The sequence below is a fragment of the Equus przewalskii genome, chromosome 18 (genome assembly GCF_037783145.1).
Source record: "Equus przewalskii isolate Varuska chromosome 18, EquPr2, whole genome shotgun sequence".
Taxonomy (NCBI): domain Eukaryota; kingdom Metazoa; phylum Chordata; class Mammalia; order Perissodactyla; family Equidae; genus Equus; species Equus przewalskii.
Window position 1 is genome coordinate 541,879 of NC_091848.1, and position 14,895 is coordinate 556,773.

The following is a 14,895-nucleotide window of genomic DNA, read 5'->3' on the forward strand; positions in this document are numbered from 1 at the left end:
CTGCCAGCTGTTACTAACTTTCTTTGATTTTGACCAGGACCTTTCCCCGCATATATGGTGATTATATGACTTTAAGGTAGTTTCTTCCTCCACCACTGAAAAGCTATTCGATATATGGACTTAGCATACAAAGCATTTTACAGTCCAGAAAATACGGCAAATTCACATGCGGTGTGTTTTTTAGAGGTGAGTAGCGGTGCCCTGCATGCTCCCCGAGGACAGGTGCGGTGTCGGCGCTGATCAGGGCTGTCGTCTAAGCCTGGCACAGCCTGGCACGCCACAGCGCTCCACAGTATTTGCCGAATGAATCAAGAAGTCGCTACGCTGTCTGTGGGCTTTAACACACACGTACACGCGCTTTTATCGCCCAAAGCCCAGAGCGAGGAGTCCCTTCCGCCACGCCGCGCACGTTTCCCGTGAAACAGGATCGCCGGCGACCCCGTCGGGCAGGCGGCCCGGCCGGTGTGGGGCGGGCGACCCCGTCTGGCCGCAGCGGCGGGAGCAGCCGTTCGCCGCCTCTCGGGTGCGGCGGCGTCAGGGGCAGGAGTCGTCTGTGAGGAGGCAAACAAGGCAAGTCGCCGGCGCAGAAGCGGGTCTTCCCGTTTCACATCCTCCCTCGGCGGCCCTCCCTCTGTCGGCAGGCAGGTGGAGCCCGCCCCCCGCGGCGCGCACCGCCCTGCCTCTCCGCGCGCTCCGGAACGCGGCCTCCGCACCCTCCCCGCCGCTCCTCGCGAGCGAGCCAGCGCGCACGCGCACGGGGCGGGCCCGCTTCCCGCGCTCGCCCCACCCCCGCGCCCAGGCTCCGCCCCCGCGACGGGCTGCCGAGAGGAGGCGACCGGAAGCCACTTTAAAGCAGAGCTCGGGGTGACAGGCGAGCGAGCTGGGTTGGGACTGCAGCCGCGGCTTTCTGCGCTCGCGGTGGCGGGATGGCCCAGGCGCTGCTCGCCGCGTCCCCGGTCTGCGACCCCTAGACGCCGAGTTACCTCAGCACCGGCCCCGCGAACGCCGCCGCGAGCCGACCGTGCGCGACCGCTCCCGGGGTCCGTCCCCTCGGGCTGCCCGCTCAGGTAGGGGCTCGGGGGGCCGACGGGGGCCGGGTGGGAAGGTGGCGCGGAGGGGCGGCCTGGCCGCCGGCTCTCCGCGTCGGGGGCTGAGGCGCCGAGTCGGCGTGGCCGCGTCCGGGCCGGGGGAACTGCTCCGCCTCAGCCCTCAGCGCCCGGGGCCTCCGGCAGGTGTAGCGCTCGGAGCGCCGCACTAGGGTGCAGGCGCGCCGCCCTCGGCTCCCCTCCGCGCCGCCGGACCCCGCGCCCGAAGTTTGCGGGCTGCCGTCAGGGAACTTCGGCGGGCGCGTCTTCCCCTCCCGCCGCCGCCGCCGCGGCCCCGCGCGCCCGGCCGGCTGGGCGGGCCACCCCCGGGAAGGTCGGGGCGGAGGTCAGCGGGAGACGCGGGGGGCGGCGGGCCGGCTGTGCGAGGGGGCGGGCGAGGGTCTGCGGCGGGGGGCGCCGGGGCGCGCAGGGCCGGCAGGGGGCGTCGCTCGGACCCGGGCTCGGCGCCGGGGCGGCCGGCCGCGGAGCCCCCGTTTGGGGCGGGCGGTGTCCGGCCGGGGCCGGAGCCGGAGTGCCGAGGAGCCGGGCCTCGCGGGGTGCGCGGCGGCCGCCCCAGCCGGGCCGGAGGAAGCGTCCTTGCAGTCTTTATTTTTGTGTTATGCAAACGAATTGGGGAACTGGGTTCCAGTGACTTCCCCTCAGCCACTCCCCCGTGCTCTGCCTCTTCCTCAGCTTTATTTCCGAGTGTGGCAGAGGGCAGTGCGGGAGAGTCGTAGTGTGTGTGCACACGTACGAATGGAATTGGTTCGTGTGTTTCGCCTTGATTGGGTGTGACAGGAATGGGTAGTGTGCGTGCGTGTGCGTGCGTGAGGGAAGGCACAGGCCGGTTCGGTGTGGGGAGGGAATACCACAGTCTGTGCCAATTGTGCCTTGAGGCGAGAGCGCCGAATGATGCATAATAACGCCTGGCTTGGCTGCTTTCCAGTTGATTTATGTCTTATGTCAAGTTCCTCCTTCTTCGCGGAGCTTTCCCTAACGCTGCCAGCGCACGCTGAACTCTCCTTTTCCTGCCTCTTCCTTTTGTGTTTACCGTGCACACCAGCGCTTCGTTCTGTACTGCTTTTTATTTTATTTTTCTGAGTTCGATCCTTATGCATCTTTTACACACGTACATAGACGAATCTCTCCAATTAGATCTTTAATACTTTTCTGGGGACTCAATTTTATCATTTTGTTGTTACTGTTGACCCACAACGGCTAACATCTAGGCATTTAATAGGTGCCGTTTCTTCAATAATTCAGCCAAACATTATCCTGGAGCACCCACTGTGTGCATTGTGCTAGGCACTGTGCTCGCACTTGGGATGCATGCTTGATGAAGTCATGAGCTCTTGCATCAAAGATTTCTTTCCGTCTGTTGGACAAGAAAGAAGAGGATTAATTGCTCATCATCACCCCTTTTCTACCTGGCACCATGCTCAGTAAATATTTTCAGAATTAGTTAATGAATGCTAGATTGTGGAGGAGACACCATTTGTCATTTTACACACTTTGCTTTTTACTTTGTTTCAGTTTTTTTCAAGAGGCCTGATTCTTTGAAAAAACGACTTTTTTAGTCTCTTTCAGTAGTTCATTAGGAATGTGAAGTTTGGTGTGTGTTTTATATTCATGTTATTTTTCTATAATATGCCTCCATTTGCCCTTTTAAAAAAGTGTATATAACTATTCTGAAGACAGGGACAAGGAGGCCCTTTCTGTATTATGAAGGTGTGTGTGGTTTCTAAAACAGTGTTCAGCGGTTGTTGCTGATGGAGCTTCTGTCGATAAATAAGCCCTTGTGTTCCTCCTCCAGTAATGGTAATGTTGGAGATTGCAGAAGTAGACCCTTAACATCCTTGGGGAATATGCTGGAACTTGCTGAATATAGAAATGCTTCAACAGGCTGCTGACTTTGTCCCATATAACTTGAGAGCCCCTGCTTCCTGAGTATATCCTCACACTCCAAATTTGCTCACTATTTAACTTTGAAGTTTATCCTTCATTTGATGAACTTATTTTTTTTTACAAAAAAAGTTTTTGTCACTTCATGAGGTAGATGATGCATAAACAACTATGAAGAGAACCACAAAGCAGTGGAGGTGTGGTTTCCCTGCTGTCATCAGTTAGATGCACTTATTTCTGCCTCACGCCCCCTACCCACACTAGACTTCCAGTAAAAAGTCTTACCCCAGCAGAATTACAAATCATTGTACATTATAATAGTCCACAAGTAAATATCAAGAGCTTATTGGAAGATACTATTTCTCTTTTATCCTTACCTGCTGTGGGCTTTTGAAGAGCCTTGGCTGCTTTGAAGCCTTGATTTCTCAATAAAATTTAAAATTGACCCATGAAGATATGTAAGAGGAGTGATTTCAGAGACTTAGTCACAGACTAGAACAAAACATTTTGATGAGTGAATGGGATCCGGTTGTTGTCAGCTTGTAAATGATCATCTTCTCTCCTTTCCTGGTAGGATTTTTAGACTCTGAGGAGCAATTGGAGCTAATCCACATCATGGAAATGGAAACCACCGAACCTGAGCCAGACTGTGTAGTGCAGCCTCCCTCTCCTCCTGATGACTTTTCATGCCAAGTGAGACTCTCTGAGAAGATCACTCCGTTGAAGACTTGTTTTAAGAAAAAAGATCAGAAGAGATTGGGAACTGGAACCCTGAGATCTTTGAGGCCAATATTAAACACTTTGCTAGAATCTGGCTCACTTGATGGGGTTTTTAGATCTAGAAACCAGAGTGCAGATGAGAGCAGCTTACATGAACCTATGGTGAAAAAAGCCCTGGAAATCAATCCATCGTGTCCACCAGCAGAAAACAATATGTCTGTCCTGATTCCTGATAGGACAAGTGTTGGGGGCCAAATACCAGAAGCCCATCCTTCCACTGATGCTCCAGAACAAGTGGTTCCAATTCAAGATCACAGCTTTCCCCCAGAAACCATCAGTAGGACTGTGGCAGATACTACAGCAGGGCACTTCCAGACTGACCTTTTGCACCCAGTTTCAAGTGATGTTCCTGCTAGTCCTGACTGCATAGACAAAGTCATGGATTACGTTCCAGGGGTTTTCCAAGACAACAGTTTTACAATCCAGTACATTTTGGACACCAGTGATAAGTTGAGTACCGAGCTCTTTCAGGACAAAAGTGAGGAGGCTTCCCTTGACCTTGTGTTTGAGCTGGTGAACCAGCTACAGTACCATACTCACCAAGAGAATGGAGTTGAAATTTGCATGGAGTTTTTGCAAGGCACTTGTATTTATGGCAGAGATTGTTTGAAGCACCACACAGTCTTGCCATATCATTGGCAGATCAAGAGGACAACTACTCAGAAGTGGCAGAGTGTTTCCAATGATTCCCAGGAGCACTTGGAGAGATTTTACTGTAACCCAGAGAACGATAGAATGAGACTGAAGTACGGGTATGTATTTATAACTACTTTAAAGCTGTTGTTAAATCCTGTGGAGAGGGTAAAGAGGCTAAAAGCTTCGTAGGGTGGTTTCTTTCAGTAGTAACCTAACTGGTTTATTCTTTTTTTCACTGTTATTCTTTTGGCTGTATGCTATCCTAATTTTTCATGGTGGTTGAATGCAGGCTATTTACCTAACCAGACAATGAAGGTTTTATGATTTGAACAATTCACATGTCACTCTGTGCAATATTTGTGTGACTGAGAAGTTGCATATACATTGAATGTTGTGAATCAGATACTATTTTAATCATACAAGAGAGCTTTTCAAAGAAAATCCATGGTGAATCTTATAAATAATGAATATCAAATGTATCTTAAGTTTATAAAGTTTTGCATTTTGAGTAGCTGCTGTTTTTCAGGGAAAATAGTATTGTTTAGAGATTTTTGTGGCCCTCTTTTCATTTTGAATGCTACAGTTTTTCTGTGAATGATTCAGAAGTTCCTCCCAAACTTCTGAATCCTGCCCAAACATGTTAAATCTTTTTTTAAAGATTTTTAAAAATTTTTTTAAATTTCTTTTTTTTAAATTTTTTACCATTCAGTTTATTATTCTATTTATCTTACAGGTAAAATAAATTGTTCCGCAATTTAGGGTATTTCTTTAAACTTGAAAGAGTCTTTTAACAATGAGTGAAGGGAAGATTTATGTTAATGAGTATGTTTATTTATGATTTATGTAAAAAACAGTTATCGTGTTTTTATATGCAAGACATATAAGTCACTTCTTTTAGTATGGATGTCCAAGCAGTATTCACTGATAGAGAACTGAAATTTCCACTTCTCATTGGTTAATTGAACTTAAAAATGAAGAACAAAATGATAGTTGCCACGTGAAGTTGCTAGTGCAAAAATGGCTGTATAATAAGCATTAATCTTTATATTTATAAGTTGTTTGTCCTGTAGTATAGAGGGGGTTAAAATGTGTGATGTTAATAGTTGTTTATGTATGACCAAGAGTAAGGATTAAAATTCTATGAGGGTAGAAGAGCACGTTTATTCATGCTACCCGATTTGGGAGACCATGAGGGCAACCTGACAGCTTCACAGATCCTGATGTAGTACTGAGAAGCCTGACCCATAGGGAGGAAGAACACTCAGGGTATCCTAACCCAGAAGTCTAGGAGAAAAACTTTCTTGAGAGTCATCTTTGTTCACAGATAAGTTGGGTTATACTAGCCAAGTGTCTGGAGAGTCAGCAAGCAAATGCTCGCAATAAACCATTTCCAAGTTGTCTAATTCTGTTAGTCTTGATGTTAACTCTTGTGTTTTAGCATAGTGCCAGAGCATTGTTGCCATTGCAGAAACCTGGGCGTTTTTTTTTTTAAACTTCTCTTGCTCCCATTTAGTATTAGGTAAGTGGTTTTCTTTTAATATTTCAATATTTCAGTTATATAGTACACAGCTCTGTGTGTCTTTAGCAACCTAGCAGTCATACAGACTAGACCTTTGCATCTTGTGTTTCAAAAGAAACATATGGAACAAGATGAGAAACAACATAAGGCTCAAATTTAATGGCGTTTTTGTATAGAAGACCTTTTGGCATAAAAATAAGATTATATCAAGAATGTAGTTTTCCTGATCATAAATGTACTATCTTGATAATATAATGCATTCAAGATTCTGTCTTGCTTGGGTAGCAAAATTCTTAGATCCTGTAATAAAGCTACTTTTAACTTTTTTTTTTAAGCCAGCATTGGAAGAGAAAAAAATATTTTCTATTTTATCTTAAAAATCTTTTTAATAAGGTATTGTCCAAAATCCTTATTGCCCATGAGCTAGCAATTCTAATTGGTGTGTCAAGGATAATTAATTTTATATACTCTTAAAGGCACTGTAATCCTTCCATCTCCAGATTGCAAAACTGTGCAGAACAGTGGCCTCCCCCTTCGCTCTTAGGAAGCAAATTTGTAGTCGGCTGAGTATTTCAGCATCTTGGTACATTAAATTTCTCTGTTTGAATTGTTAGGAAGAAAGTAGCAGGGTTACTGTCCAACACATTACATTCTGTTACCATGAGCAAGGCAAGACAGGTATTTTGGTCTTAGAGAATCCAGGCACTCTTAGGTCAGCAGCATATTGGGTATTTTGCCCTTTGGTAAAATTGCTTTGCTGAAGAACACATAGATAATAAGCCCATGAGCAAGTATTGTTGAATCAGTTATAAAGTAGTTGCAGTGAGTGCTTGATTTTCAAATCAGTTTTAGTGAAGTAAACTAATGTTTGACACTTGAGAGGAAAAGTATGAGTGAATTATTATAATTACTTTGCTGCTGCTACATTGTTAATGGTAGTAAGTGGTCCTGCCCTGAAAAAAATAGCAAAAAGTACTCACTGTTAATTGCTAGTAAAATGAAGTTCTCCATGGAAAACAGTAAGAAATGTTGTAAGATTGTAGATAGCTAAGCATCAAAAATTAGGCTTTTGGGAAGTCGACCTGTGGTCATTGCAACCTGGTTTTCCTTGTATTCCAAAGCGATGTTGTGTTTCCTGGCAACAAGATGCAGATAACGGCATGTTGAGCCTTGCTGAGAGATTCACAAACAAGCTGGAGCAGCCCAGGTTCACATGGTTACCACATTATTTGGCTAAAGCTATTAATCTCTGTGGTCAGGCTTGTAAAGCTGGTCTATCTGTGCAGATTGCACATAACCAGGAAGTGTGTGTTCAGCTGTGTATATGTCCAACTGGGACCCAGTAGTCTTTAGATTTCAGGAAAAATGAATGGCAGTTGTTTATTCTACTTGTTTTCAGCAGTTTTTATGACTTAGTAAATCATTATTATGTACTGTATCCATAATACTTCATTGTATGGAACTTAAGGAAAGTTCATAGTTCTGGGTCTCTAGCAGAGACACAAGTTCATAGTTTCAAACTCTGCAGATAAAATTCTTTGTTTTGCAAGTATATTGGATATAATATTTAAGTTAATCCAAATTAGATGTGCAGTGTTCAATTTATTCTCAAGAATGAACTTGGAAAGGAAGTTGAGCTAGATAAGTTCACTGATCCCTTCCAACTCTCCAGTCAAGATGCTAAGATATTGGAAAAACATTTATAAAAGAGGATTTCAAGAATAATAAGTGCTTATTTGGTTCATTTTATAGTGAAATCATTTTAATTTTTCTTTTCTAGTTTTGCCTTCACCCCAAATTATGATATATTCCCACTTTGCTTTCTCACTCTGCTTTTGTACATCTGCAGATGTTTATTGCCAGCATCAGCTGGAAACCAGTTGTATGTCTGAACTTCCCATATTTAGATGCCAAGGCTTCTTTTGCACACGGGATGGGCTTGGAGAATTTCCAAATTCCAAATACGCAGTTAAGAAAACAACATCGAATGTTGTGTTTTCGATTAAGAAAACACAGTCTCTGACAGTTTAGGCACTTTTCCTTTGTAGAAAATGACGCTAAATGGCAGGACTAAGCAGTTTTAAAAGAGCCTCACTAACTGTGTGGAATCCTGTTTTGGATAATTGGGATTGTGGAGGATGTGCAAATCTCCCTTTAGCAACTAAGATCATCATTGGTTTTCACATTACATTCATTTTAAAGTGTGCCAGAGTAGTCTTCTAGTTATCACCCATAAAGAGGAGGCACTCTGCAAACTTTATTTTGGAGGTAATCTGTAAGTGAAAATATGACCAGTGATTATTTCTAATTCTGAATTTCCTGAAAGGAGGAAGGTGAAGAAGAAAGTTGCAAACCCTGACTTGATGTTTAATTGTGTTCTTTTTCTCTTCTTTTGGAATTAAAGCATATTGATGAAAGAGCGTGTTTTACTTGCTTATGGTTTAAGCCTAGAGCATTGTCGTAGTCTTAGTTTCGAGTGATTTGGCTGCTAATTGCTCTCAGAAGTTTCTTTTTGTTTTTTTGTTTTCATTTTAAAATGTCCAAGGGACAGTACCATTAGAAGACTTCACAGGACCTCTCTGAAGGAAGACAAGGAGAATTGCATATTAATGATAATAAAGAGCATATGCTACCATTTTCTATATGACTTGCAGGGTGGATTATCTAAAGCAGAGCAAGCTCCTGAAGGACTCTACTGGAAGAGTTGGATTAGCCAAGTTAGCTCTGGCCTGCACAGCTGTGATGATGTATGAACTAACTCATTATGTGTTATTGATAACACTGGAGAGAGGAGAACAGCTGAAACTTACTATGCCTTGTGACTTTTTGGTATTTCTTGAATATACACAGCTGGATGAGTTTGAATTTATTTTAAAAATTCCTGCTTAAGAGAAAGAGATCCATAAGCAAGAACTGTGTTTGAAGTGACTTTCAAAATGTGTGTCTTGTACTTTAGGATAAAGCAATCCAGTAAATTATTTTTTGTACCTCTTTATGCTGCTATTTACATGTGAAATAAAACTAATTGGCTTCTGTCTGTACTAATCCAGAGAAGTTGCTGGGTCTGTGTAGAGCTATCATGGGAATCAATAGCAATCATTTATTCCCTTTCTGGTTTTTTGTCAATAAGCAGATTAGACTTTTTGAAGCAGCTGGCACCTGGCTTCAGGTTGGGGTCAGTCTGTTCCTGATGCATTTATGGTAATGAAAATAAACCTTGCAAAAAGCAAAGATGAATAACTTAGACAGTTGGAAGAAATAGCTTATAAGTTTATCTGGCCATCCCTAAAATTAATTGCATGATGTATTCATTTTCTCATTGAGTTGACTCTAAAGCTTTTACTTTTTATTGTGAATAAGTAGGAAAAAAGTAAATAGTAACTCCATTAATCATGTAAAACTTCATTCTGTGTATGTGGACTTGCAAAAAATGCAACTTTTAACTGATTAATTCTGCTGTGTCCCTGTAAATCAATTTTGTTAAGCTGGAGTTTCCAGATTTGCGTTCTACCATAAAGGGAAAAGTAAATTCATAAATTCTGTCTGTGCATCTCTGATCTTAGTCGGTGATCCTTAGTTTTATATTGGGTTTGGGGCTGTTTCTAAAGGGTAAAGCAATATGTTGCCCATAAAAACCTTGACACTGCTCAAGGAATGCCACTAAAATCTACCCATTTGAGATTGTGACTGTTTTCCTATGGCCTCTTTTCTTATTCCCTGATTTGAGACCACCGTCAGACAAAGGATTTTGCACCCTTTGTCTGATGGTAGTAATTTTGATCACATTTAAATTAGGGCCTGAGATCCTCTTAACCTAGGTTAGCAGCCTTTAATAATTACCTCTGTCCTGTTTGTGAGTTACATTTGCCTTTTTGTGGAAGGAAAACTTAAGTACACGTGTATGTCATTTTTGCAAAGGAAAAAAATATATTTTGAGTTACAAGATGATTCTTGATTATTCTGGCACAACTTCCTATATGACTGGTTCAGATTGGACACTGGTAAGTTTTGCAAGAAACTCTCTTTGTAAAAGCAGTAGTTTCTCTTTTAAAATAGATCTTGGAGTCTTAAGCTAAAGTCAAGTGAAGATGAGTGATTTTGTATCTTTGGAAGAAACCAGAGTGCTGAGGGTTGAACCATTTTCTGTTTCATTCTGGGTTTGAAATTGTTAGGTAATAGCTTAAGATCTTGGGTTGAACTGTACTTTGCAACACTATAAACACAAACTGTACAAAGGAATAAAATACTTCTGGAGTTCACCATTTCTAGGAGCAAACAAACCACATTTTAGATATGAAGGAACTTCTTTAACAAAACCAAATACTTTTATATTTATAGATTATTTATGGCAGTGCTTTCTAGGGTCCAGGAATTATACTGCACAGACTCACCTCTATTTAAAATCCCTGTGTTAAAACTAATCCAGCTCAACCTCTGACACATTAACTGAAAGCCTCAAATTTCTAATATAGATTTCTTGTTAATAGGGGAATTTGAAATTACAAGGGGTAGATTCTAAAATACATTTTGAAATCTTTGAAAATCAGAGATTTTATGTAAACTGTATTCCACTTATTCAGCTTCATAGTTTGTTAAGATTTATATTTCATATGTGCAAAAGACAGTATTGCAGTCTTGTGCTAAATATAATCATTTCTGTGATCAGGAACTCAAATTTTAGAAGTTGATGATATTAACAAACTTATGATTGTGAAACTTCCAATTTTCTTTGCTGGTCTAGCCTGTTACTGTTGCTAAGATAAGCACAGAAGGGCGTTAACTAGTTAAGCATTCATATTTGCCGTGTCCACACAACAAAATGTGTCTGTCTCTTCGATCTTTTTCTGCTATGTGCTGTTTACTTACTGAGAACACCCACTTGACCAGTAAATAACCTTTGCATGGTCATCACAATGAAAGGGTAAGCTCATATGAGAGTGAGAATGCTAGAGTGGCTGTTCCCGTTCACATTGTACAGAAACCAGTGATTTGAGAGTGTGTGTACCACAAAATGTTGTGTGAGGAGTGTATTAGAATCCCCTGTGACTAAGTTGTCTGAGAAAGAGTTCATGAAATTTGTATTGTTTATGCAAATGGATGTCCTTTGTTTTGGTGCTATTGCTTCTGAGCATAAGGAATGATTTGTGAATAGTCTTATGTTGAAATACAGCAGTTCTCATGATGATTGGAAAATGTTTAGACCACACTTACAAGAATTTCTCTTTATTACAGTCATGCACCACATAATGACGTTTCAGTCAGTGACAGACTACACATATGACTGTGGTGTCATAAGATTAGTACCATAGAGCCTAGGTGTGCAATAGGCTATTCCATCTAGGTTTGTGTAAGCACACACTATGATGTTGCACAACGAAGCAGGACGACGAAATGGCCTAAAACATTTCTCAGAATGTAGCCCTGTTGTTAAGTGACACATGACTGTACGTTAATCTTTTTTTTCTTTTTGGATTAAGAGATTTCTTAAACTGTCCTTTCTCATTTAACATATAGCCATAGAATTTGAGTGATCTTCTTTGCTCTAAAGTTTTACCAGCACTGAATGGTCAGTGAAGAAGGGCAGGGGCAGGACCCACAGGTGGTTGTGCTTGCAGGAGTGCCTGTGCTTTCTGAATCTGGCCTGCACCCTGTGATGTTCACAGTTCCTGCAGCTGATCAGGGTGAGAGAGGGCAAATGGCACAGAATACTCTAAATAATTTCCTGCTGCGGTTGGCCTTTGGTTTCTGACTGTCACCTGGCTTCGTTCTTTCGTTTCCAGGCATTGAGAGAATAAAAATAAGCACAGGAGAAATACTAGGTTTGCCTTCCAAGGTAGTAAAAGAAATCGTTGTGTGGGGCTAGAATGTGGGGAACAGAAGGAACTGTGCTTACTTGCTTTCTGATGTTTGGATTGTCCAAGATGCTGCACACATCAGAAGCATTGTGGAAATAATTACAATTAATGCTTAATTAATACAATTAATTTGTTACTAAAAAATAATTTAGACTGTCTTAATTGATAAAATTGAATCTATTGGAGAAACTTGGCTTTGTAGAATCCCTCTCCCTAGGAGAAGTTACTGACTTAAGACCCTGTTGAGAGTTTTGGGAGTCATAGTTTACAAAACCTAGACAATAAAAAAACTCTCCTAATATGTTTTCTGTAGGAAGTCTTTTTTTTCTTCAGAAATTTGCATAAACTCTCAGGGAGTGATGAATTGTCCATATAGTTAGTTTGTAGACATTCAAATCTCTAGTGCTGAGCTTCTTAATCACCTCTGGGTTCTCATAATAAGACACTAGTGAGTATATTTTTAATTTGTTCATTATCTGTTAGTTTATCTGTACTAATTCGGGAAAAAGACAAGGCTAAATTGAGAAAATTCTGAACAAAAACCTTTTAAAGGACTTGTTTGTAATTTTAGAAGTGGATCCAGAAATACATTAAGCCAATAGATTGTATCTTCCTGCGAGTTATTAGAGGATATATTTTATGATAATTATCTATAATTAGTATTTCATTTATGTGTGAATGAGTTCTGAATTGTTTGAGGTTATTTGAAGACAATTGTTTTTAAGCACTTTAGTATTTACATACAACTGATTTTATAATCATGTAGAAAAGTTTTATAAATAAATATATTTCGGCCCTCTTTAAATGCTGTCAAATTCTATATCCACAGAATTGAATTAATCAGTATTTGTGCCTTGAGTACATGGCAGACATGTTTTGTTGTCTACTCTAAGTTAAAATAGAAACCTCAGTTTTAAAATATTTCACTTAACAAAGGGGGTATTTACTCATCTTCATAAAAAAGTAGTAACTGCGTAATTTAAGGTAGTGTGAGGCATGATACACATTTTTTAATCTGTTGTGGACTTTCTGTCCCAGCTGTTCTTGTGGAAATTGTTTCACTTCCTCTTCAGGCCTTGTTGAGAAGTATGTCTCACTTACATTACCTGCTAGGAGCCTCAGGACATGTGACTGAACTTGAATAAAACTTAAGCCTGTATGACATTTCTGATGTCTTCTGGTAGCTTTGTAATAAAAACATAAGAAAAGCCCCACATAACAGTATTTTAGATTTTTTTCCTCAAGTGGATATTGCAGTTTGCTTTTAGTGGTTGCATGGGGTAGGGGACTTCAATCTGTGATATTATTTTTTAGGGGTTTAGGAAACATTTAGAGGTATTCAAATGGCCATATCTTAGTACACAGTTTTTTGAGAATAAACTGTGTTATGTACTTGTTTAGTTCCCCACATGCTTTTGGAGAATATAGAATTACAAAAGCTTAAAAACAGGGTATCCTTTCACTTAGGAAACCTACCTACTTTCCTTTATTCTCCTATCTCTTAGCCTCTTATTTTCATTTCACTATATTCACTTCTAGACCTCTGGACTTTAAGACCATAGATTAGATGTCTTTTTGTTTGTTTGTTTTTTGATGAGGAGAGACTGGCCCTGAGTTAACATCTGTTGCCAATCTTCCTCTTTTTTTTCTCCCCCCAAAGCCCCAGTAGATAGTGGTATATCCTAGTTACAAGTCATTCCAGTTCCTCTCTGTGGGATGCCGCCTCAGCATAGCTTAACGAGTGGTGCATACATAGGTTGCACCCAGGACCTGAACCAGCGAACCCCGGGCCGCCAAAGCGCAGCGCATGAACTTAAGCACTCGGTCACCAGGACAGCCTCAAGATTAGATGTCTTAACAATTTGTAAATCAGACATGGTGTTTAGCACACAGATAAATCTGATTCCAGACAGCATCTACTCACTAACTCCCTACCTTTTCATTCACCTGTTTCCAAGATGTCTCAGGAGGGACCAAGGGAGTGGCACACACGGTCAGAATTTTGCCTTATGATGATCATTTTTGTAAGAGTTGGTCCCCAGAAACTCATTGTATCCTAAAGTGGGGAATATTACGTTCCCAAAAATCTTTTGAGGTATTTAGAACCATAAGATAAATCCATGATCTGTTTGATGTTAATTAGAGAATGATCTAAGCCTCAGCAGCCCTGCCTTGATTAGGTCAGGGTCTCCTCAGAGGGGGGCAGATTTAATTGAGAGTCAGCATTTGATTGTTAGCCTGCCCTAACTACTGAGGGCCATATGCATAATAATGTAAACTCCAAATTTTGATTTGTAGGTTTGTCTGTGTCTGCAGCTACTTCTGGATACAAAGGGTGAAAATCCTGTTGTTACCGAGACCCAATGGCATACTGTAGAAGTATAGAATTTTAACCTCTGGTAAATATTGAAAGATGTTGCTTTGTCTGTGAGCATTTATAGATAATTTTTATTGCCCCAATAGCTCTGTGCCATTTGAGTCAATGTTAGCAAAAATCTTAATTAGTAGCAGAATAAATGACAGTTACTATGCTTCTCAAACAGAAAGTTAGAGTACATAGTCCTCTGAAGTCTAATAACTACACTGCTTTCACAAAATATGTTGGTGTTGTATATGCCATGGCTTTGATTCTCATCACCTTGTAACATATTTGAAGCAGTGTATAAGCTGCCAGATATTCCAGCATTGCTAAATGAGTTCTGGAAACATCAAAGCCAGGTATCAAAAGCCAGCTATATTTTGTGCGCCTGTGAAATTTCTTTAGCAGCAGCAAACACACCCCATCTGTCATGCCTGTCTCAAGTCTGTAGCAGAAGAGCCTAAATACTCTTCGTACTGCATTTGATCTTTATCCTTCTATCGTTATGACCCTCCGTTTAGGAGACATTTTCACTTTACATCATAGTAATAAAATAAGAGGACCTATTAAGTGTCTAGTTAGTCCATCTGATTAGGGTTTGTGTTAATTAGTTTGAGGTCACAGGTTTATCCTTGTAGAAACCAGTTAACTCTTACAGGCAGGAAGCCAAGGTTCCGAAGTCTAGCCCATCTGGTTAAAACTATACAGATTAGGGTCCAGAAAACTTTATACTTAATTGACTTTTGCTGAGTCCGAGTT

The 14,895-nt window shown here is 41.4% G+C and overlaps 1 protein-coding gene across 1 annotated transcript in view; it reads left to right on the forward strand.

Moving 5' to 3' along the window:
* Positions 1-461: 461 nt before the first annotated feature.
* The window catches only part of TIPARP (TCDD inducible poly(ADP-ribose) polymerase), a 29,767-nt gene continuing 15,333 nt past the window's right edge, over positions 462-14,895 (forward strand). The window contains exons 1-2 of the mRNA XM_070582167.1: positions 462-1,067; positions 3,562-4,519. Of these exons, the coding sequence (XP_070438268.1) occupies positions 3,603-4,519 (917 nt within the window). The 5' untranslated portion in view covers positions 462-1,067; positions 3,562-3,602. The remainder of the gene's footprint in view (positions 1,068-3,561; positions 4,520-14,895) is intronic.